The sequence below is a fragment of the Saccoglossus kowalevskii genome, chromosome 17 (assembly GCF_978046115.1).
Source record: "Saccoglossus kowalevskii chromosome 17, keSacKowa6.1, whole genome shotgun sequence".
NCBI lineage: Eukaryota > Metazoa > Hemichordata > Enteropneusta > Harrimaniidae > Saccoglossus > Saccoglossus kowalevskii.
Window position 1 is genome coordinate 2,731,381 of NC_140657.1, and position 25,882 is coordinate 2,757,262.

The 25,882-nt window shown below is 34.7% G+C and overlaps 2 protein-coding genes and 1 long non-coding RNA gene across 3 annotated transcripts; 1 reads left to right on the plus strand and 2 right to left on the minus strand.

Moving 5' to 3' along the window:
* LOC146732324 (uncharacterized) lies at window positions 1-4,509 on the plus strand. Its single transcript, XM_085492369.1, has 3 exons — window positions 1-49; window positions 2,069-3,910; window positions 4,457-4,509. The coding sequence occupies exons 1-3, from the start codon at window positions 1-3 to the stop codon at window positions 4,507-4,509; spliced, it is 1,944 nt and encodes a 647-aa protein (XP_085348495.1).
* Window positions 2,243-25,750, minus strand: LOC100378422 (cyclin-dependent kinase 9-like). The gene is made up of 4 exons (XM_006817278.3): window positions 25,560-25,750; window positions 24,668-24,749; window positions 9,351-9,441; window positions 2,243-8,892 (listed from the first exon to the last, which is right to left on the minus strand). The coding sequence occupies exons 1-4, from the start codon at window positions 25,652-25,654 to the stop codon at window positions 8,033-8,035; spliced, it is 1,128 nt and encodes a 375-aa protein (XP_006817341.1). The 5' UTR covers window positions 25,655-25,750; the 3' UTR covers window positions 2,243-8,032.
* LOC144353225 (uncharacterized) lies at window positions 11,335-17,729 on the minus strand. Its single transcript, XR_013420764.2, has 3 exons — window positions 17,163-17,729; window positions 16,661-16,828; window positions 11,335-13,781 (listed from the first exon to the last, which is right to left on the minus strand). It is a non-coding gene; the product is annotated as an uncharacterized LOC144353225 (long non-coding RNA).
* Window positions 25,751-25,882: the final 132 nt, after the last annotated feature.

The window sequence follows — 25,882 nt, forward strand, 5'->3', positions numbered from 1 at the left end:
ATGGCTACACGTTGTCATATGTTGTCACTGAAAAGAAGGAAAGTAAAAGGTGATTACTTGATTACGTGATGTCACTATAGATGGCGGCAACAGAATATAGAGCTAAAATATGGTACTATAACGAATAGAGGTCATTATTTGATGCATATATAATTGGGCAATATATGTGTAACTAATTATTTACATTTATGTTATAAATATTTTGACATGCCTTTAATTTGTTACTATACAACAATATATCACTGCGAAGAATTCTGAAGCTGATGAAGTGCTTGACGTACCAAGAATTCAAAATACCAAAACTTTCAGACAGGTGTCAAAGATAACTATTAGTACTTAATAATTGTGTTACACAGGGCGGTATATTATTAACTGTGAATAATCTGAAACAAACAGTAGAAAATATGATTGTTATGATTGATACTACACGCATTTATGAAATGTATTATATGTAATTATAATACCTTGCTCATTTCGTAATCTTGCTCATTGACTGGTACGACCAGATTCGTGAGAAAAAATACTACCTGGTTGGCACAAGTAGTAAATATATATATATATTTACATACACTAGTTGGCAGCCAGCTTAAAAGCAAAGAAGTCGGACATGGCATACATGACGGCATCCTTCTATAACTATTAAAATATGAAGGCACCCTTTCAAACTATTGAGGTATCTGACCTAATATTGAAAATATAGAGATAAATGAACTGTGGCGGCCATCTTGAATCCAAGAAGCTGCTGACAGTAGAGACAGTTAAAATTATATCATATGTGTGATGGCTTATTGGTACTATTATAAGTATCTAACTATCAATATATGAGGGTGCCATATAAGGCTTTGACCATATCATCCCCTAATAATACAGATACTGGTGTACATATATGCTACAGCGGCCATCTTGGATTCAAGATGGCCGAAACAGTTGTAAATGTTATCAAGAAATTGTAAAACTATTAAAATATGGGGGTACCCATTGCAACTATGAATGTACTCGAAATAATATTGAAGTTATTGAAAGAAATATAAACCAGATGGCGGCCATATTGAAATCTAAGACAGATGCCGACAGAGGGCGTTTCTGAGGTGGGTCCTAATTGAAAATGGAAGGTATAGGGGTATACTACACATGTGCCAACTTTGATGCTTTCCCCACAAAATGAACGATTACTTGATATACGTGCATTAGCCGCTGGACTATTAGAACTAGCAAAACATTCAACTATTTAACAACGATCACATAGCAGCGTACACTGGAAATGAACTGGACGAATAGCCAAATCATTCATAAAATCCAAAACATCGTACAAAATAATTAAATGTAGGTAGATAAGCAGTTCAGATAAACAATATGTGAAAATATAATGTTGTATGGCAAAAATTGGATTATCTGCAACCTAGATTGTGACCCGACCCGACCCGACGACCTGATGCGACCCGACCTGCGTTCTGCACCTGCCGTAACAGTTTATCAAAACAAAACAATTTATTCAGCACGCTGTTCACCGATATATGAAAGAGTGTTTTTTTTAGGCAAGACACACGGTAAAATGACTACTGTACACCAATAAATCGATACATTTTAGAGACAACTATCTAGTCTTCAAAACGCAATGTAAACTCTGTCAATCCTAAAAATAAACAGCTTGAATGAGGTGTGAATGAGATCGGTTGGAACTGCAGTTTTTATGCAAATTCGTGCGGTCGTTCTGAACCGCACTGTCTATTGTTTAAACTTCCAAACCGCAAAACTGGGTTTTGTTCGGGCGGTTTGGGTTTTCGTAGGTTTGACCCGCATGTTTGAATATGAGATCACCCCTTAGTTAGTTTATTATAAAGTTAGTACAATATGCCCCTTTTATCGCCCTTGTGTTTAATTCATACAAGATAGATTACTTAGTTCTTTTTTTTTTTATATACCGGTATATATATTTTTTTATTATAGTACATTTTCGCTTGCTGAAAAATGTCCAACTTCAAAATAGGTAGTTGAATCATAGACACTCTATGGTTGAATAGCAGTAAGCTGTCAAATGCTGATTTTATTAATTACACCTCTTCCCTAGACTTGGTTTGTTTCCAAGAAACTTGGCTTAGCAGTAACAGTATTGTTAGATTAGAAAACAGCCTAGATTCATATGAGGTGATACGTCAAGACAGAAATCTTGGTCGCTCAAAAAAACAAAGAGGGGGTGTTGCTGTTCTATTTAAAAGTAAATACAAACAGTACATTACTCATATTTCTGGCAATACAGTACATTTTATTTGGTGTAAGATTGACAAAACAATCTGTGCTACTAATAATGATTTATACATTGGTTGTATTTACATCCCACCTGAGAACTCATTCCTTTATAAGAACAAGGATGTTGATCTGTTTAGTTATCTGGAAAAAGACATTTTACAATTTTCATCCAAAGGTGATGTTCTTCTCGTAGGGGATTTCAATGCTAGAATTGGTAGCCTTGATGATAGAATTGATGATAGCAGAAATATGCATCTACCCTTACCATCCTACTATATTAATGACAATTTTGGCAACAGAAATACTAAGGATGTTAATTCATCATGCTGTATTAACAAATTTGGTAAAAAATTAATTCAGTTGTGTATTGATTGCAACCTCATCATTCTGAATGGTAGAACTATTGGTGACTCTACAGGAAAATACACATGTCACACTCCCCGGGGTAGCAGTACAATCGATTACGGGATAACTTCAAAGAATTTATGCGACTCATTACAATATTTTAAAGTAGCCGATTTGTCTCATTTATCAGACCACTGTGCTTTAACTTTATCTATGAAGATTAATATTAACATGTGTCTAAATGAAAATAATAAAAGCAATGATAAATTAGATCCTTTACCATCAAAATATATGTGGAATGACCAGGCTAAGAACAATTATCAAACAAACCTTGAAAAGTTAAATAATAATGAAATTAAGAATTTTATGAGCAAACCTTATAGCATTTATGAGTCAGAAACTGTAGTCACAGATTTTGAAAATTTAATTACAAATATTGCAGACAAATGTCTAAAGAAAATTACTCCTAAACTTAAAAAAAATAAATGCAAAAGTAAACAAAAAAATTGGTTTGACCAGGATTGTTGGTCCCTTTGTAAGGAGTTAAGGAGCCTATCACGTTTATTACAAAAGTATCCTCAAGATCCATATATCCGAGGGAAATTCTTTCAAACCCGTAAACAGTATAAAAAACTAATCAAACATAAAAGTAATCAGAAAATGATTGCACAACTCAAAGAATTGGAAAATTCTAAATCAGACACATCTAAATTTTGGAAGATTCTTCGTGATATGAATGGCGAAAACCCCAGTAATAATAATGGGAATGTTCAACCTGGTGATTGGTTGGTTTACTTTAAGAGCCTACTTAATACTGATAGCAGCACATCAAACTCTGAGATTGCGAATGAACTGGAAAATAGTGAAAAGAGTGCAAGTAGCAACCCCTATTTAGACAGACCAATCTTAAAAAATGAAATAATTAAAGCCATTAGACTTCTTAAAAGTAACAAGGCTTCGGCAGAAGATAGAATTTGCAATGAATTGTTAAAGTATGGTGAACATCACTTATTAGATGCAATACATAAACTCTTTAATATTGTTTATAGTTCAAATAACTATCCACATTCTTGGAGCGCTGGCCTGTTGGTACCAATCCACAAATCTGGGTCGAAAAATAACCCGGCCAACTACAGGGGAATTGCCATCTCTAGCTGTCTTGGCAAGTTATTCAATAGTATTCTAAATATTAGGCTGACATCGTTTTTAGACTCTAATAACATTCTTTCCGGTCGACAGTTCGGATTCAGGCATGATTGTCGAACTACAGACAATCTTTTCATACTGAAAACCCTGGTAAATAAATATATCTACAGTGGTAAGTCAGAGTGCGCCAATAAACAAAATAACACAAATATTAAAAAATCAAAAAAATTATATGCCTGCTTTATTGACCTTAGAAAGGCCTTTGACAGTGTCTGGCATGATGGTCTATTCAAAAAATTAATCAAATATGGTATAACAGGAAAAATGTATAAAACTATCAAAAACATGTACAGTAAAGTAAAATATAAAGTTAAATGTAAAGAAGGCTTAACAAAACAATTTCAGTCCAATATTGGTGTTAAACAGGGATGTAATCTTAGTCCAACTCTCTTCAATCTTTTTTTAAATGACCTGCCCACTATTTTCAATCCTATTACCTGTGATCCTCCTTATTTAGAAAACTTGCATGTCAGCTGTCTACTCTATACCGATGATATTGTGATACTTTCTAAAACTAAACAGGGATTACAGACATGTCTTGATAGTTTGGCATTGCATGCTAAAACGTGGAAGCTCTCTGTCAACAATGACAAAACCAAAATTTTAATTTTCAATAAATCAAACAGACGTTTGAATAATGATACATTTTTTCTTGGAGGTACATTTGTATCGAACTTGATACAGTTAAATCTTATAACTATCTGGGACTAGTCATTAGTGCCAATGGTAGGTTTAAAGATGGCCTAAAAAACCTTAAACGTAAGGCTCAAAAAGCTCTGTTTTCAATGAAAGCAAAGCTTGGCTCAATACAAAACATAAGTATACAAGTTTCAATTTCCCTTTTTGACAAACTTTTGGGGTGATGAGTTCTCCACTAAATCACCTATTGAAGACGTTCAATTAAGTTATTGTCGGTATCTAATGGGGGTGTCACAACACACACCAATTATGGCCATGTATAGCGAGTTAGGCAGATACCCCCTAGACGTATTTATAAAAAAACAAATAATTAAATATTACAGTCGGGCCATGAATTCTAATAATGCGTTACTCAAGGAAGCTTTTGTGGTTAACCAAAACATTAAAAGTAAATGGTATCTAGAAGTGACATCATTATTAAACAATATCCAACAATATCATTCAGTTAACAACTGTGATAAATTAACCTCGGCACAAATGAAACAAATTGATTTCGACATCAAGGATTTATTTCTAACAAGATGGAAAGGTGAGGTCTATAATGATAACCGCACCAAAGCAAATGAGAAAAACAAACTAAGAACATATCGGCTAATCAAATCAGATTTAAAACTTGAGCCATATTTAGTCAAGCTAAAAAACTTTAAACTGCGTAGTGTGCTTACCAAATTTCGTCTTAGTGACCATAGTCTCAAAATTGAAATGGGTCGTCATAAAACAATCCCATTAAACAACAGGGTTTGTGACATGTGTAACAAAGGTCTAATTGAGGATGAAACGCATTTTCTGCTGGAATGCAACAAATATAATGAGTTGTGTGCCAAACTGTTCAATAAAGCTAAGGATATGATCCCAGCATTTGAAAATAAACCTGCAGAGAAAAAATTCATGGAATTGTTACAGAATGAAAACATTATTATACCAGTAGCACAGTTCATAAGTAAAAGCTTTGAAGTCAGGAAGCAGGGTCTTACTTGACATCTTAATGCCTGCTGTCAATTTTGTAATTTTATATTAGATTGTATTTTAGAGATTTTGTATTATTTAGTAATTTAGTGATTGTATTTGTTCTTTAGTATATTGTGTTTTTTTTTTTTTTTTTTTTTTTTTATATATATATTTCTCCTTGTACTTTGTGACCATTTTCTTTCCCTCCGGGGATTGTGTAAGAGTCAATAAGTAAATAAATAAATAAACTTACTCAAACTCTGGGAAGCAGACTCGACTAGCTTCGCTATAGCTATTTTTGCTTCCCAGCCATATTATACATATTTACTAAGACTTTTGTTCGTTTATTTATTTGTTTGTTCGTTTGATTATTTATTTATACTTGTGCATTTATTTATTTATTAACTTACTTTCTATTGTAACTTTTTTCACCTTGTGAATAAATAAAACAACAACTACAACATGGAAAACGTAGTTGGGAGGGGTGGTGGATTACACAGAAAACAGATTGTTCTGAGATCACTTTTATTTTCACATTTAATCTTAGCACATTCTGTTAATATTTGTTCATGATAACTTTTAAATTTTAAATCAAAAAAGAAAATTTCAACATGGCAAATAAATAAATTGTAATGCCCACTCAAAAAAAACCCCTACTTTTAATGAAAGTTCAGTGGAAATTACCCTGAAAATATAGCAGAAAAAACGAAAACTATCATTATTCAATGTGATTGAACATTGTATTTCCTCTATTACCATATATATTACAAAAAAATATACCATAAATTACAAAAAAATTTCTATGGTCAAAATAAGACACAGAATACCATACAAGAAAAGTATGTGTTTTATGTAAGCTTCTATTGGAGATGCGCTTCTAATAGAGTAAATATAGTATTCATGTTACTGGGCTTTCACAAAGGATAAAATAGATTTAGCCATTACAAATGAAACTTTTTTCTTAGCTACTTTGCAAAGATTGGGTTCATTTTTTTAGCGGCATCTTTAGCCAAATACATAAATGTAATTCACCTGTGGAGACTTTGAAAGATTAGCAGAAGCCTGGACTGACCACTGCACTTTAGTTTTTGCTATCTTTAACCTATTTGGATAATAGCACAACTCTTACGGTAAATGATGACTATTTTCTAAGGAATAATTTATGGTCAAAAATTAGTCTTAACAATTGGTGTTGAAAGTGATATGCGTTGCAGCCAAATCGAGAGTAGTCATTTGCGACTGAAAAGGGTTTGCAAGTGCAACAATAGTGCTCTCCGCAAGAAAATAGCATACCATAGTGGAGGCAACTATTATATAATGCTCTGGGAAGAACTCAGACTTAAAAGTTGAATGATATGTATAACACATAATCATGCCATTTGGGATTGAAGAGTTTTCCACAGGATACATACAGCACGGCGACAGTGTTTTGTTTACTGCCACCACAGACACTGGCAGTCAATAAGCTGTATACCACAACCATTTATTACCATGTGCTCCATGTCCAATATTGCAATTTCTGTTTTGAATGATTATGCAAATTACTATGCAAATACTCACCACCACAGTGGTTTACATGTCCGGAGAGAACACAGGCAACGCCTAACTCATAGATTTTATTCTCTTAGTATACAGTACTGATAGCTTTACATGTACTGTATTCTATTATGCCTACATATAGATTTAAATTTCTATGGTGGCAGCAGTTGCCAATCAAGTTTCTGTTTTCATACAACCACCACCACCAGTCCTCTGAGATTCTGCATTTCACTGTTACATTCACATGTTTAAGACATCCGTGTCAAACAATATTGATTCGTGGTCAATCTCACCATCCAAAAGCTGAAGTGAGGTACATTATAGTAAAATAACCTACTTGATCATTTCAGTGTTTCAACACTGTGTCACGAGACTAGACTGGTGTTAGTAACACTAATTGCATTAACATTGCATGGCGTCAAAGTATTCCACACCAGCACATACACGTTGATGAGTACGGGTTGTACATGTATGTCTTTTTGTGTACAATACAGTACTTTATTTCACTTGAAATTTAATTTTGCTGAATGAATGAAATGAAAATACCTTTTTGGTACACTCTACGGTACATCAAAAAGCAGTGAAAACAAATCTCGTTCTAAACAGCCAAAATGACATTTCAGATAAAATTAATTCCAGATAAAATAAAGTATTTTACAATAAATTAATATATGACAGCCATACTTTCAACAAAAGGGAGGGAGTTACTATTCTGCACTAGCTTTTAAATTTTTTTTCTTATTTCACTCAAGTATCTCTTCAAGTGAGAAGGTGCTCATTTGTAATTACTGTTGAGTACTAAATTTCAATATCGTGTTTTTGAATTCTGGGTAAAACAATGTATTATACATGTCACACTATTACCACCACTGTTTAAATCACAATACACAATTGACAGGAAAATCTGTGAAAACTTGTTTTTCCCCTGTTGCTTCTTCAAATTACCATATTTGTTGTACCATGTCATGATCGATAAGGATATCAAAGGAAGTACGTAATGCATGTAAAAATATTTTTTTTCTCAGAATTCTGTAAATGATTCCAGTCTTTAAAATACCCTATCAAATGCTGCATCATTTGATGCCACAGCACGCTGTTGCTGCTGCTGAGCTGGAGGCTGAGCTCCTCCTTGTTGATAGCGACGACGTGGAGGAGCCAAGTATTCGAACATTGACATATTGTGAGTGGACAACATCTTGGCCAGACTGCTTGGCATGGGATCCATCCAAAAGAAATCATGATTCAATGCTGCATCACTATCCAAACGCTGTGCTGGATCCAGAGACAACAACTTGTCAATTAAATCTAGCGCATACTGGTCTCTTACATACGCTTTTAGTCGCTCTTTAACTTTGCGTTTCTGTCCCTTGGGAAGCTCCAGCTTGCTATACAACTCCAGCTTATCAACATCAGGCCATACTTCAGTAGAAATAGAACCACAGAGATGTGTTATCAGAGTCAATTGATGTTGTTCTGTATTTCCTTGCATAATAGGACTCCGTGTCCACATCTCGGCCAAAATACAACCTGCACCCCAAAGATCAATAAGAGGACCATAATTCCTTTCACCGAGCAGCAACTCAGGTGGTCTGTACCACAATGTCACTACACGATTAGTATATCTATTACTGCCAGAAGCTTTAGAAATACTGAAAGCCCTTGCCAAACCAAAATCTGCAAGTTTCAGTACTCCGTTCTTGGTAATCAGAATATTCGCTGCCTTCATATCTCGATGTAGCACTTTATTGCAATGGATGTAATAGAGAGCATTTAACAGTTGTCGCATCACTTCCTTTATTTCACCTAAACTAAATTTCACATTGTGATTACTGAGAAGTCCTGCCAAGTCATGTTCACAGAATTCAAATACTAAGTAAATGCTGCCTTTATATCTGTTGAACTGATTAGCTGTGGAAAGAGCAGAGTATAAAAATCACTGTAACAATATTGTGAAAAATGTTGCGCATTAATTAGTTGTGGATGTTAAAGGGTGGTGGTCGTCGCACCATGTGTATGTGAGATATGGGACTTGTATCAACAAAGACGGTGCCAACTGATATGTTACCAAGCTTTAACTATGTAATTTATTAGGTGATTGAAAGGCATTGGAAACTCATCGACAGTAATTAGTTAACGTAGCGCCCAGGGCAAAACTCGTACTTGTGATTTCCATTACAAGAGCGCATTGGATTGTGGGAAAATCAATGTTTATCACCATAAATGTCAGACATGCGCGGCACGACGACCACCATCGGTGGTACATGTACAACAGTTGGCTTGTACACATGTGCTGATTACTTTGTATATCTTCATAAATCATGTGTTTGTTATATGTTGCTTTGAATATCTCCAAATATGCACAGTACCTTTTGTTCGACAAATCTCATTTAAGTTCACCACATTTTCATGTTTTAAGAGTTGTAGAATTCTTATTTCCCTCAAGGCAGTGATAGGAAACTGAAATAAAACAGAAAGCATGAGACCATAGAGTCACTACAAACACCTACTTATTTCATTCACTAATCTGTATTTTGAACAAAGTAATGAAAATCAGAAAACTTGAGAAGTGTAAATTGTACATTTCCATAAATTATCATAATCCCTTACACAATTCTTGTATATTGCATCATCTAGTTGCAATTCACTTTATGTGACATAATTTAAATCTATTTTGATCTGCAGTCGTCCATCAGTGAAAATGATGTTTTTGAGAGATTTTATCCGAGATGAAAAACAAAAAACAATTGGTAGAATTAAACAACATTGCCTATACATGTACCTCAAATTGGAGGTGCGGTTACCATTAGGATTTTAACAGTACTTCAAATTTTGAGATCACAGAAACACTCCCTCACTGGAAGGTACAATTTGTTGCAATGGTGTATTCGCTTCACCACCAGATCTCTGGCAAAATAGTAATTTAGACATTTTTTGCTATCATCTTTTATCCACCTGGCAGGAAATGGTAACATTCAAATGCTACCAATCCACCTTCTAATTGATATCTACATAGTAGTTGTATGTTTTGACTCTCCATTTTCTATATTTCACCATGCTTTGGTTTTTGATAAATGGCCTCAGAGCTGAAAATTGGTCTTCTAAACACAGTAACTGATATCTACATAGTAGTTGTATGTTTTGACTCTCCATTTTCTATATTTCACCATGCTTTGGTTTTTGATAAATGGCCTCAGAGCTGAAAATTGGTCTTCTAAACACAGTAACTGATATCTACATAGTAGTTGTATGTTTTGACTCTCCATTTTCTATATTTCACCATGCTTTGGTTTTTGATAAATGGCCTCAGAGCTGAAAATTGGTCTTCTAAACACAGTAACTGATATCTACATAGTAGTTGTATGTTTTGACTCTCCATTTTCTATATTTCACCATGCTTTGGTTTTTGATAAATGGCCTCAGAGCTGAAAATTGGTCTTCTAAACACAGTAACTGATATCTACATAGTAGTTGTATGTTTTGACTCTCCATTTTCTATATTTCACCATGCTTTGGTTTTTGATAAATGGCATCAGAGCTGAAAATTGGTCTTCTAAACACAGTAACTGATATCTACATAGTAGTTGTATGTTTTGACTCTCCATTTTCTATATTTCACCATGCTTTGGTTTTTGATAAATGGCCTCAGAGCTGAAAATTGGTCTTCTAAACACAGTAACTGATATCTACATAGTAGTTGTATGTTTTGACTCTCCATTTTCTATATTTCACCATGCTTTGGTTTTTGATAAATGGCCTCAGAGCTGAAAATTGGTCTTCTAAACACAGTAACAAGAATGATTATGCCATTAAAATCTCTTATGAATTGGGAAACTGATAATTAGCTGCTCTAGGTCTTGATTTAGGAGAGTGTTAGGCGAGTGAAGTCATCACCAAACCAAGTCTGGTTTCATATTTTCTGTTTGATATGATACCAACTCCACTATGATTCAACCAATTTAGTCACCTCCGAAAATAAACATTTTGTTATGGTACTGTTATGGCACTAGTTTTTTTCTTCAAGTTTGAATTTGCAGTTGAATAAAAACATATCAAACAGATCAGATAATATATTACAGGATATAACACTGCAATGTAGAAAAGTGTAGAGTAGAATCAAATTATGAATCATCACTGGTTTAACCATAGACAGTATAGTAGGAAGGACAAGCAGAGTGGGCTGAAAAAAAAGTTAAGCTGATTTAAACTAACCGTTAACATAAACTAAATGTTTATTTGGATTTCTCGTAAAATGCGTGTTTTTAGGCGGCGAGAGTCATGAACTCTCATGAAATGCGTGATTTCGTTGACGAGAGTTGCCTACTAGTAAGGTATTCTAGAAGTCTTTGCGAATATATTACAATATATTTATTTATACAAATACACAACTGTGCATAAATTTTTACAATACAAAGACCTAATGTTGACAAAGTGGTCCATTCAAGACTTCATATCTTTTGAGCTCAGTTCTCAAAGCCTTATTGATACTCTCTCGACACAAATCGTCTCCCAGATCCCATCCTGCCTCGATGATGCTTCTGGATATTCTTCAAAGGAAACTTTTCTTACTGCAGCTACAATTTTTTGATTTAATGGTAATTTTGCTTTTCCGTTATTGCTTGCACCATTGATATTTGTTCCTAATCGGTCAGTTTTCTGTATTAGTTCGAAGATGAGTCGTTTTGCGAAGTTCTCTCTGCTCCTTACTACTAGTTTTATTGTTGCAATTAGATCTCTTGATATTTCATATGAAATGTCATTTGTTTCATTTGTTGCTGGTTGTGTTGCTGGCTGTGTTGCTGGCTGTGGTACTGGTTGTGCTGGCTGTGCTGCTGGCTGTGGTACTGGTTGTGCTGGCTGTGGTACTGGCTGTGCAGGCTGTGTTGCTGGTTGTGCTGCAAGAGATGCTGGCTTTTCCATAGGTAATGCTATATGTGCTGTATTGGCAGTTTGTTCAGGCTCAAGTGAGGTCAATGGTACTGTCAGTTCTTCACTTGCACTTGCAGTTGCAGTATTCATGGGCCGCTGTGGTGATTGGAAAAAAGTTCCAGTCAACGAAAGATTTGGTTATGGATCATCTCTGCTTGTTAAAAAATAGGCCAATGGCCTGTTACTCAACGGCTATTGAACAAAAGATTAGTGCTGTATATGACAAATACCCCAAAAAGCAGTGAGTGAGACAATAAAACATAATGCTAAAAGTGGAATTTTTTACAAAAATAACAGAAATATTCAATAAAATTAGAATCAAAGAGAGCTGAAAAAGAACTCCAGCGTGTTGAGAGAATAACATAACATGGTATTTGCAATTATCTGAATTCGTAATACATGTATTTACCAAGTTTTGTTGAAATATTTTGAATGGTTCTTGAAATAGCACCCAAATAGCTTATATTTCACTAGCTGATATGCAAATTAGATAATTTGCATAAATTTCCATCAAAAACTAAATATATCTGGAAACTTCCCCAACACATCTATGCACCAAAATATTTGCTAAAAAGCATTGGAAATAGTGGTTAGTTGAAATTCCATTTTTAACCAAAAATGACAAAAAATGATTAAAGATATGGTCATGGGATGAACAAATCTAGTACATACACACCAAGTATCAAAGCATTCAGGCTACTGGTTTTGAAGAAGAAGTCGAAAATAGAATTTTTGACTAAAAATTACCATTTAAAAATATTTGCCAAAATTAGGAAATTGAAAATTTCCTTACCGAATTAATACAAGCAGCCTATCGGCTGAGATAGCTCCGCTGTTAGCAATGCACATTTCAATTAAAGAACTGAAGACATCATTAGAAAATGAACAATATGAGTAGTATCAAAGCAATGGGACTTACAGTTTTTAACAAGAAGTCGAAAATATCACTTTTTACCAAAAATGACAAAAATATTCACCAAAATTAGAGAACTGAAGATATCATCACAAAATGAACAAATCTGAGAAAGGTCTACATGTAGTATCTATATATGTAATATCAAAGCATTCGGACTTACAGTTTTCAACAAGAAGTCGAAAATATCACTTTTTACCAAAAATGACAAAAATATTCACCAAAATTAGAGAATTGAAGATATCAACATGAAATGAACAAACCTAAGAGAGGTCTACCCAAGGTACATATACACCAAGTATCAAAGCATTCAGGCTTGTAGTTTTCAAGAAGAAGTCGAAAAAGTAAAACATTGACACGGACGACGGACAATCACTCATATGATAAGCTCCGCTCGACAAAGTCGACAGCGGAGCTAAAAACTGATAGAGGACAACATAAGGCAAATGCACTATCAATATCAGCACTGTAGACCACTTAGTGTCATAGTAGCATAGAAGAAATTTTAGAGTTTTGGGGGGCTAATTTGCATAATTTTTGGCAGATCGACTTCTCCTGAACAAATTACCATCTACACTCATCAAGGCATCCACACACTAAAAATCGAGTCAAACGGTTCGGCGTTTTTTGAGAAGAAGTCGTGCACAGACAGACAGACAGACAGACAGACGGACGACAGACGCAGGACAGAAACCCATCCCTATGCTCCTATAGAAACCTATGGTCCGTTGAGCCAAAAATCCAAAATTGTGGAAACTGCTGATTTAATTTCAATTTTAACTGTCTCTATGATGTCACGCTTTAAGTCTTCAACCTGCACTTGAAGACATCACATCTCAGATTCATGTCTTTCAGCCATTTTTTTAATGAACAATTCTTTTTGCTCATCGGTTAAACCTCTGTGGTAACTTGGTGGTGGCATGGTAGCACTGTTATCCAGTACAGCAGCATGTGGTTTCTAAAATACATAATAAAAGAATTAGTCTAGATTAAGAATAATGAGAAATGCTATTTCTATATACAATCATAGTAGTTTTTGTTGTGCACATTTAAATAAGTGCCTAATGAAATTTATGCTGCTAAAAAAAAATCTTTGTTTACACTCGCAAAATTTACAGTATTACCGTTAAAATCCTATTATAAACCGCGGTTTACATTACAATGTATCAAATAAAAAATTGGGATCAACAGCTCAAGTTTGGGGTGCGGTTTATATTAGGGACATATTGCAATCACTAAATGGGCGTGGTGATTTTTTCCCCACATCACTTGCACAAAACAAACAATACACCGTACAATCTTTTGAATATAAGCTAACTCCAATTTTGATGTCAGGGAAGAGTGATAAGCGTCACGTCACAAAAAAACTGTTCATAAGAAAAAAAATACTCGGTATATTTAATGTAATATGCATTTATTTTTTTAATTTTAAGTTTCAAATAAAAACAAACATTAAAGGGGAACTAAATAGAGCCTATTTTGGTATTTATCAAGTTATGTATATTGATTATAAATTTGAAAAAAAAATGATTATCTTCAGAGTTATGATGATTTAAACCTGCGAAGGACTTCCGTTTGCGCCATCTTGCCATCAAAAAAACGCCCTCATGAGGTATAAACAGGTAAGGTAACAAAGCATGATGACGAAATAGTATCTGATTAAATATAAGCAACTTAGGGAGCCATAGTTGGCTGGACTGGTGAATTGACTTCTTGTCTAGGTTGTTTCGACTTTTACGTTAATGTTACAAGCGTATCAACATACAAACATTATGGATGTGCGATTGATCGTTTTTTTTGTTTTTTTTTCTAACTGTCTAATAAATGCCGTTTCCAGTACTGCTCTGTGCGGTGTGCAAATTATTCAAAGTATAGATGCTGGAGTATGCAATCTTGAGTTCGTAGAGTGATGGTGGAAACATTTTCGTCCATGTATTCACAGGGCTGCACTGGCAAATCATGGGACAAGTGTCACAGGAACACCAAGCAGATTGTTCACAGACTTCTGTGTAATTTGAAATAAAACTATCATCCGAACAAGGGGCATCGTCGACGATATACTCTCATCACTCACACTGGACTGATCTGAATCTTCACAGTATACCGTACTTCCCTGATCATAAGCCGGTTAATAGTAACCGTGGGTAAACTGTGGAGGAAGAATTTAAACATCTTTCTCGGTCGCCAACATGTCTCATCGTTCAAACCCTAGGCCTTTCATGATAGTCTCAAAGTAAACCATGCCCAATAACCAGGTACACGACTTAACGATCACATTTTTGACTTTTCGAAAGCTACTACTCAAAGAAATAGGGATTACTCCAGAATTGCAACATCGGGGTTCATCCTGAGTAAATAACAGAATAGAAAGCATGCGAACCACGTTGTGTACGTTCGCCATGCACTCTGAAATTAATGCAAGTTTTCTCATAAAACTAAAAGCATGAACCAAACTACCATGCCATTCATGATTATTATGAAATGAAACACACCTTTTACACGCATATTATAATTGTGAATATATAACCAAGTAAAAATATAGGGATGGGCTTTATACTCGAGAGAGACTTACGATCGGGGAAGTACGGTACTTTAACGCAATTGGGCTTTCACTCTCAGAATACTGTGGTTCAAATGCATAAGGCTCTAACCCAAGTTTTAAAAAGCACATTGTGCATATAAAAGTTGAGTTTATACTACTAGTACACAATGCTTGGCAGCATGAACGGCTATGTACAATGGCGTATACGAATGCAATCAGATACTAAAACGTCATAGCTTTGAAAAGTACCCGGATGTTAAATATGTTCGTTCGTTATTTATTCCCCTCCATGAATGACCTCCATGGTGTTTAATTGCAAGCACTTCAAATGCCTATCCAAGCTACAGTTATAATTAAAAGAAAATTAAACCACTGCAATATTATTTCGAATACAGTTTAGAATATACACAACTATAAATTAAGGCCGCATTTAGGTTCGCTTTAATGCATTGCTTAGTAGAAAATGATCATGGTATGGCACTCAAAATGTACGGTACCGTGGGTACGGTAACGCAATCCGGCCATGCTTCGGCTCACAAGTGAATAACTTACTTGTTTTCGAACTGTTCAAATTGTTGATTATTACTCAGTAGTGATTATAATAACACATGAAAAATAAATTCGTTGAATTGTTATCAAATGCAAGTAAAATTCAACTTAGTTTCACCGTAAGCGAATTATTTCGGTCACATGTAAACGATCGATGCGACACGAGTTCCGCTATGTAGTTTGAATTTCCACGAGACATTACTTGAAGTCGCTAATTAACCAATCAAAATGCTGGATGGTGCCCATGTGTTCAAATTACCTTAGTTCATTTAAATATGTTAATGAAAGGTCATCGACTTCATGGTGAACGAAACCCGGAAGCGATTTACCAATAATGTAGTGCGATATTTTGGCTTTGATTTCCATGGGAAAACGACATGACTTTTTTTTAAATCAAGAAATTAGTTGTTTTCGAAAGATAAACTGAGCATTGAAAGAGAATTTAACAGTTTTTCGGTGGGAACAGCTCATTGCGACACTGCATGTTTGACATCCTAACACTACTGAACAATAAAGAAGTATGAATATTTTTAGGCACGTTGTCGAAACAAATGAATAGGATTAGGAACAATGTACCAGCTGGTTAAAACAAAGTCGGTCACGGTCTTGTTGAATTGGGGGTGCGGTTAGTAATAGGTATGCGGTTTATAATAAGATTTTAACGGTAAGGGTGAAATCAATCATCACACATGAGCAACACTTCTGAAATACTGGTAGTCTTTATTTTAATAAAGAATGATACTTACAGTTTTCTTTTTTGTTTTTCACTGTATTGGGGTTGCATCACTTTTTCTTTTCTTTTTTGGTGGGGGTATTGGTGGTAATTCTTCTTCTTTTACTGATGATGATGATGTAAAGGACATAAATGATATTGACTCACCAGGGTCTGAATCTGAGAAGTCGTCACTGAAAGTCTGAAAAAACAATTCAACTGATCAGTATGTGTCACAGAAGAACACGCTAGAATATTGATTATGAGACGTGTAAATAATGTACTAAATGTGAATAGTACAGGAAAAAAAATACAGTTGTTCATACAAAGTTGAAGATAGCTAGGTCAGTTTTTGTCAGCTTTCACAGACTACGCCTTCATATTATACATGTATTTTTTTAAATGGGCAACCGGTTTCCATATTTAGTTGCACCATGACAAGTAACAACTTGTTTGAAGATATGACAATTTTGATAGTAAAAAAGCAATAGAAAAATATTTCCAAAAATACACTATAAATTTGTTGAGCAACCAACCTGGTTCAAAGATTCATCCACTGTATTTTCTGGGTCATTACTATGTTCATTCAGCATACGGCCTGATATAATTTTTTCCTCTTTATCTTGTAACTTTGTCTGCAAAAGAAAGTTAAATATTGAAGCAGAACTTTTACACATTCACAAGTATAGCAAGGGTTCTTAGCAGATAAAACATCAATGGCCAACATTAAAAAGTTGGTGATGATCAAATTAAAATACAAAAACACGATATAATTGGAATGAGCACTCTACACCCATGAAATTACAATAAGTGATTAACTTTTCATGTAAAAAGTTCTACCACAAAATAGTCGTGGGACTGTCACTAACTTTTTTGGGAGTTTTTAACCATGTTTTGTTGTCACACAAAAACTCAATGAGGATGAATGCTGGAACTGAAAAATAATGACGATGCATATTTACGATGATCAGTTAGATGAGTGTAGAATACTCGTACAGAACACTGAAAAAAAGGGATGCGATATGATTGAGTCTATAAAGGCAATGGTACTAGACACAGAATGTCAAAAGATAAACAAAAATAATACATACATATACATGTACCCTGATATAATAAAAAGACACACTAACCTTTTAAACCGCGCCTGGCAGCTGACATGTCTCTAATAATAATATGAATAAACGAAAAAATATATAGTTGTGGCAGGAGAGCTGTGATCGCTAGGCAATTGTAACTGTTCTGTCTGTGACTTGCACAAGTCACTGCTATTTATGCTGAACATGTGTGAAGTGTCTGGCTCATCACATGACACAAATGTATTGTACAATGTTACAAAGAGCGTCTGGCATAAAAACCCAAGGGTAATGATTCTAGTAAATAAAATGAGAAAATTCTGCCACTTATATATAAATTTCATATCTCAGTTTGTAGTTCAATTGCTTAATCACACATGTCCGACTGGGAAGCATAACATTCCTCAAACTCAAGAGTACAATCATGGAGGTAAAAATATTATTCCTATTATGGAGGTAAAATTATTGTTCCGTTGGTAGAAATTTCCAAATTTCGTTAGTTTAAATGCCTGTGTTTTTTATTCAGAAATGTTTTTTTTACTATTTTGTTTTTCATTCACGAAACTGTCTCTACTTGTCTTACTTTCGCTGCATTGTAATTTGTATACTTGTTGACACAACAAAGCGACTCCAAACACTCATTGTCTTGTCCACTCAGTACTGGCTCGTGTCACCAATTCCATCATTAACACGTAGATGTTGAACAATACAGCACACGCCCAGTCCAACAGGATTCTGACCATATTTTTGACCATATGTTGAGTGCAGTTATCAGGATGATACTGTAGCGGCCAGACTTTTCATTCTTCTCGTGACTTGCCGTTGAGCTCGGGCGTGAACTGCCATGGCTAACCAATTACGTTTGCCCTGTATCCTGTCCAGTAGTTAGCAATTACATACGCCATATGCGAGAATATTATTTTGCGGAAACTAAACGACACTTTCGAAGGTGACAAATGAGTCCATTTCCATTATACAACCACAACAACCTTGATACAACGGACTCAAAACTATCTCAGTTTGAAACTGAGTCAGCCATTTTGCTTGTTTATTTATTGAAATTAACCTTTCCACTGACCAATCAGCATGCCGATGATGAAACTATGAGCTAAGCATGTCAGATATTGACGCACGTTTTTCAACATTTGACTTAAAAACTTATTAATTGGGTTCTGACACTATATTTTTTTTTATTTTCAAATAAACAATAAAATGTCTATAGTCGCATTGTAGTCACGGGCGTACAAGCGACACTTTGACCCCTGTTTAAAGTGTAACTGAATTGGGACAATTGACTTTTTTGTGTGCAAAATTTATTTATAAACAACATTATGAAAAAACAATCAAGTGAAAAGGGTATATAAATTGGGTAAACAGTCAATGATATTCCAAAATCGGGCCACGCCCCCCTCTCCTGTCACCTTCAAGTTTTTTTGGCATTACGAGTGTAGCCGAAATGGCGCCACCAACGGGAGCATAAAGCATGAGATAGCTAGCAGACAGGATTGTTTATCATTTTCCATACGCACGCGTTTAGTAAACATATACAACGAGTTACCACGATCGAGAATTCTTACGAGTTACCATCATATACAACGAGTTACCACGATCGTTATCATGGGGAAACGCTGTGTTGTTGGCGGGTGTAGTAACACACACGCCGATCGCATAAGTTTTTATGGGTTCCCAAAAGATTTGAATTTACGACATCAGTGGACCAAAGCCGTCAAGAAGCCGTCATTGGGATGGACCTTCTCCATATACTTTTATTTGCAGTGTCCATTTTTATGCCCGTATCATTTGTTGATCCACTATCTGGATTCATTAATTTATGAAATATTTTGGTTTCGGGAATGAAAAACGGCGCAAACTGAAACCAGATGCAGTGCCAACAATATGGAAAGTTGGTGACTGCAGAAGAGCTGATACAGCTACATGGTGTCATGGAAGTATTTCGCCCATAATTCGCAAAACGGAATACCCTGCATGCAAAATCTGAATCCTTCATTTTATAACAAGACATTGGGCACAAAAAGAGAAACCATAATTGTAATTCAACAAGTTTATGTAACGTGATAGTCCACTTGCCAGCTGCCTAGTTAAAAAACGCGATCTCCATTGATGTCGGCTTCGGACAAGTACATTTGCAAGTATTGTACATGTTGTATTTATTTGACAAATTGTACACTACGGTCATTCTATAACAATCGATTGATCAATTTTTCTCAGTCTTACTATTCCTGCAGATATTCTTTATTTTTTATAGGTGCCACTATTTCAAATATGACGCTAAAAATATTTCACTGTGAAGTCAAAACGCGTAAAAATCAAATAAATCCAATGCTGTAGACGAATTGTTGTTCCATGAAAATATGGTATATGCAAGTATATTATGTGGTTATTAGAGTTCAGTTGAAATGTATGTGAATAATGCGATCGAAGTGCGCTGCCCAGAGTTTATTACATTATAGTAAAATTAACATGACGCATGGTATGGTTTATATTACATATTCACTTCATTTCGAATAAAATAATTCACCATTGGAACATCGATGAAGTATTTAAAATATTTTCTCAACTTTCCGTAGACACCTGACTACTATTTCAATGATTTAAATGCGCCTATGTTTATGTTTGCTTAATTATTATGAATGCAATGCATTATCAAGTCAGTAATATTGAAATATTCACAGACCCAATACCCCGGGTCAGTGCCGTAACAATAATAAACAAGCAGCCTGTCGGCTGAGATAGCTCCGCTGTTAGCAATGCACATGGCAATTAAAGAACAGAAGATATCATTAGAAAATGAACAAATCTGAGAGAGGTCCACATGTAGTACCTATATGTATAATATATCAAAGCAATTGGACTTGCGGTTTTCAACAAGAAGTCGAAAATATCACTTTTTACCAAAAATTACAAAAATATTCATCAAAATTAGAGAATTAAAGATATCATCATGAAATGAACAAATCTGAGAAAGGTCCACATGTAGTACCTATATATGTAATATCAAAGCAATTGGACTTGCGGTTTTTAACAAGAAGTTGAAAATATCACTTTTTACCAAAAATTACAAAAATATTCACCAAAATTAGAGAATTAAAGATATCATTACAAAATAAACAAATCTGAGAGAGGTCCACATGTAGTACCTACATGTATATATGTAATATCAAAGCAATTGGACTTGCGGTTTTCAACAAGAAGTCGAAAATATCACTTTTTACCAAAAATTACAAAAATATTCACCAAAATTAGAGAATTAAAGATATCATTACAAAATGAACAAATCTGAGAGAGGTTCACATGTAGTACCTATATATGTAATATCAAAGCAATTGGACTTGCGGTTTTCAACAAGAAGTCGAAAATATCACTTTTTACCAAAAATGACAAAAATATTCACCAAAATTAGAGAATTAAAGATATCATTACAAAATAAACAAATCTGAGAGAGGTCCACATGTAGTACCTATATATGTAATATCAAAGCAATTGGACTTGCGGTTTTTCAACAAGAAGTCGAAAATATCACTTTTTACCAAAAATGACAAAAATATTCACCAAAATTAGAGAATTAAAGATATCATTACAAAATAAACAAATCTGAGAGAGGTCCACATGTAGTACCTATATATGTAATATCAAAGCAATTGGACTTGCGGTTTTTAACAAGAAGTTGAAAATATCACTTTTTACCAAAAATTACAAAAATATTCACCAAAATTAGAGAATTAAAGATATCATTACAAAATGAACAAATCTGAGAGAGGTCCACATGTAGAACCTATATATGTAATATCAAAGCAATTGGACTTGCGGTTTTCAACAAGAAGTCGAAAAAATCACTTTTTACCAAAAATTACAAAAATATTCACCAAAATTAGAGAATTAAAGATATCATTACAAAATGAACAAATCTGAGAGAGGTCCACATGTAGTACCTATATATGTAATATCAAAGCAATTGGACTTGCGGTTTTTCAACAAGAAGTCGAAAATATCACTTTTTACCAAAAATGACAAAAATATTCACCAAAATTAGAGAATTGAAGATATCATCATGAAATGAACAAATCTGAGAGAGGTCTACCCAAGGTACATATACACCAAGTATCAAAGCATTCAGGCTTGTAGTTTTCAAGAAGAAGTCAAAAAAGTAAAACATTGACACGGACGACGACAACGACGGACAATCACTCATATGATAAGCTCCGCTCGACAAAGTCGACAGCGGAGCTAAAAATAACTTGAATTTGAAAGCAATACATTACAAAGTTGAAATATTCAGAGCCGGTACAATATTGCTAACACATTTGCGTCATTAGAAAAGCAGTGCACTAAGTAAACGATGTTGATATATTCAAAGCCAGTACAGAGTTGCATACAAGTTGCGTAATTACAGTATCGTAGGATATAATAACAAGTTCACTAGATCAACGCACGGAGCATGAAAGGAAAAGGTTGCTAAGGAAACGCACCAGTTTAGTGAGTGACTTGGGGTCAAACTTCGGTTAACACACACTTGGTATCAGCATTGCCACGCAGCAAGTTTCGCAAAGTACTTGAAGTTCAATTGCGCTCCAAAATGATGTCACTTATCATTCAGTTGTCGCAGCGTGTGTTGTGTCATGGCCGTGTTGTGTCACCCTGTTTTGACTTTGGCTTGCTTTTCCTTCTTAGTGCATGTTCTTGTTCACGTATAATGCAACCTCTCACCAAAGTATTAAATATAACACTTCGAATTTATACTTTACATCAATATATTTGGTCAACACCATTTTTATCACCGCAGGGTTATTTTTTCAGACAAGATGGGTTTCGTAATATCTGCCATAACATCGCCCGGGCGATCGTTTGGTCCACATTCTTCTGAAAAAAAATCGAATGCTCCATAAGATCGCCCAGGGCGGGGTAGCAGCCGAATCCGGTAGTTGTGCCTGTGTCAGTGTCGTATTTGATTTCACATGTTTGGTCTGATCTTGTTTATGTAGACATTATTACTACACGTATGTATTACCACTACATGTTTATGCAGTGTGATCCACCGTATTTTTTTAGTGGTCGTTCTCTAAATTTCTGATTGTATTTATTCTTCTTTTATAAACATCATAAATCAAAGAAAGCTTAGAAAGAACTCCCGTGTGCTGAGAGACACATTAAAAATTAATTCAAAATTACTTATACTTGAGATATTGATGGAATAGCTGAAAACTAATTATGCAAATAAGGTAACTAATATGAACAGATTTAGGTGTAAAACTAATAAGGTCTGCCACAATGTACCAAGTTTCATTGAAATGTGATTAGAACCAAAAAAATATTAATTATTATACTAATTAGAGAATTAATATGAACAGATTTTAACCCAAAATTAATAAGGCTGTCTATTGTCCTAGAGCATTTATGTACCAAGTTTTATTCAAATGTGATGATCAATACTTGAGATATCAGTATTAATTAATTATGTTAATTAGATGATTAAGAAGCATAAATATTTACCAAAAACTAATATGGTGCATAGTCTTAGGTTCATTGAAATGTAATGGGTACTCTTTAAAAGTTTCATTAAAATCCAATGAGTGGTTTTTAGACATCAGTGCAATAGCCATAGAACAGCAAAAAATTAACTAATTATGCAAATTAGGTAATTAATACATGTAGGCACAATTATTTATTATTTAAAATTAATCATGTCTCTGCATAGTCCTAGAATATCTATGTCGCAAGTCTCATTGAAATGTGATGATTAGTACTTGGGATATCAGGTGAAAAGCTGAAAATTAACTAATTATGCTAATAAGGTAATTAATATGCACACATATTTACCCAAAAACTAATCAGGGGTCTGCACAGTCCTCAAGTAACTATGTACCAAGTTTCATTGAAACGTGATCATTACTACTCGAAATATCAAAAGCTAAAAATTAATTAATTATGCAAATTAGGTAATTAATAAGAACTGATATTACCCTAAAAACTATCAGGTCTGTGCAGTGTCATATGACATCTATGTACCAAGTTTTATTGAAATGTTATAATTAGTACTTGAGATATCAGTGGAAAAGCAGAAAATTGATTAATCATTATGTAAATTAGATAATTAATATTGCAGATTTTTACCCAAAACTAATCAAATCTGCGCATTAGTTCAGAGCATCCATGTGCCAAGTTTCATTGAAATCCAATGAGTGGTTCTTCAGATATCAGTGGAACAGTCTTGGAACAGCTAAAAATCAGCTAATTATCATGCAAATTAGGTAATTAATATTCATAGATTTTTAACAAAACCTAATCAACTCTGCGCATTATCCCAGAGCATCTATGTACCAAGTTTCACCAAAATTTGATTAGTGGTTCTTGAGATAACGGTGGAACAAAAAAAGTGACATACATACATACAACTGTACATACATACAGACAGGGTAACTGCAAAGACTCCCTTTTGTGCTTCGCACACGGGAGTCAAAAACCAAAAAATAATACACTTGTACATGAAACAATAGTTAATGAACTGTTAATGCGAGCAGTTGTGCTTTCGGCAGGCGAGTGCGCTTGCAAAAAAAAAGCGAAAATTGTGCGAGCGAATTGAACAAAGCGAGCAAAAAAAATCCTTCGAAATCCGGAAGCGGGCGGGAGGTTGGGCGAAATGAGTACTGTATATTAAAAGTAATATTTACTAGTGAACCACGATCATGAGAACAACTGATAACTATTGTGTGTTCGAAAGATGTGTATTGTGGAAAGAAAATGACTTGTTTAGGAAAAGATACTTGTAGTTCGATACGAAAGTAGTGACATCGCATCGAAGTAAATATGACGTCTTTGTTTTCTTGCTCATTAGAATATTCTAGCCCAGCTTGCGTTAGGCATCCAGCGTTTGACTTTGATGTTTGCCGCAGTTGCAAGTGCTTTCTTCTATACTGTCTATGGTCTAACAAGTAAAGTTGCAGTACACTCACCCCTTCCTTCTCATTTTCCATTAGAACTTTCTTCAATGCCACAATTTGTTTGTTCTTTCTATGCTTTGCTTTGAACACCTCTCTAGAAAAGACAGATGTAACGAGTATTGTACAAGATATAAACAGTTACTCTATGTACCTGACTATTTTTTGTGAGTTCTTGTCGCCATCTCCTGATTTGACTTGTACACATGTAGCTGCGGTTCCGTAGCTCTTTGGTGTGACCTACAATCGAATTTCGCCCTAACAATTTCATTTGGACGTCTTCTTTTTAATTTTGTTGTTGTAATTATGAGCCGGTCAGAGTCAGTCACGTAAATAATGCGGTCGGCAACACAGGGCTATGTACATGAACTTGAAAATATAAAATAATTTGTGAAACTTTGAAGTTATGATATTTGAGCCACATTTTAGACTATAGTTGAGACCATGAACAAAAAAAATTGCACTCGGCAAATTTTTTCAGCCACCCACACAGGATTTCAAATTGTTGGCCTTTAATCAAACATTTATCTCCGATCGATCTGGTGAATTCTCAGTTTTAGGAAAAGTGCCTTGCTGACTGTAAGATTATTCTTGATTATAATGTATTAGATAGCTGCAGCATTGAACTTTAGTGGCAGTCGCTAATTGGTCTATAACGATTCTGACAGTTCATGCTCGCCTAGTGGTCAATAATGATTCTGACAGTTCGATCGACTCAGAGCAGCCATTTTCAATTTAGTAACACTAACAGCAGTTTATAAGTAGTACAGTAGTACGCTGTCGGGACTGCCTAGATTAACCAGTGAACTATGATGTTGATCCAAACAGTCATTATACCAGCTGTTTTTTAACAATGTGAATGTGTTTGTTACAGAGTTTACCCAGTTCTTTACTACTCAAAACTCACCCAAATGTCCCTTGTCCAATCTTAGCCAATTTCTCATATTTTACTACCTCGTCACAGAACGGAAAATCCAGTCCGTCCATTATCTGGGGATCCATTTTAATTCTACAGATTAGATATTCAGCTTGGACAACAATCGAATCCCCTCTTCTGTTCCAAGATGGCGACTTCCGTCAACCTTGGCATGGCAAGACCACCCAAGTTACTACTAAAGAACTATTAGTACTAGTATGTCAATATGAATGAACACTTTACTTAATTCAATGATAATTGCACGCGTAAGAATTGCCTATTCCTTATTATTATAATAAGGGTAAAGTTTTTGA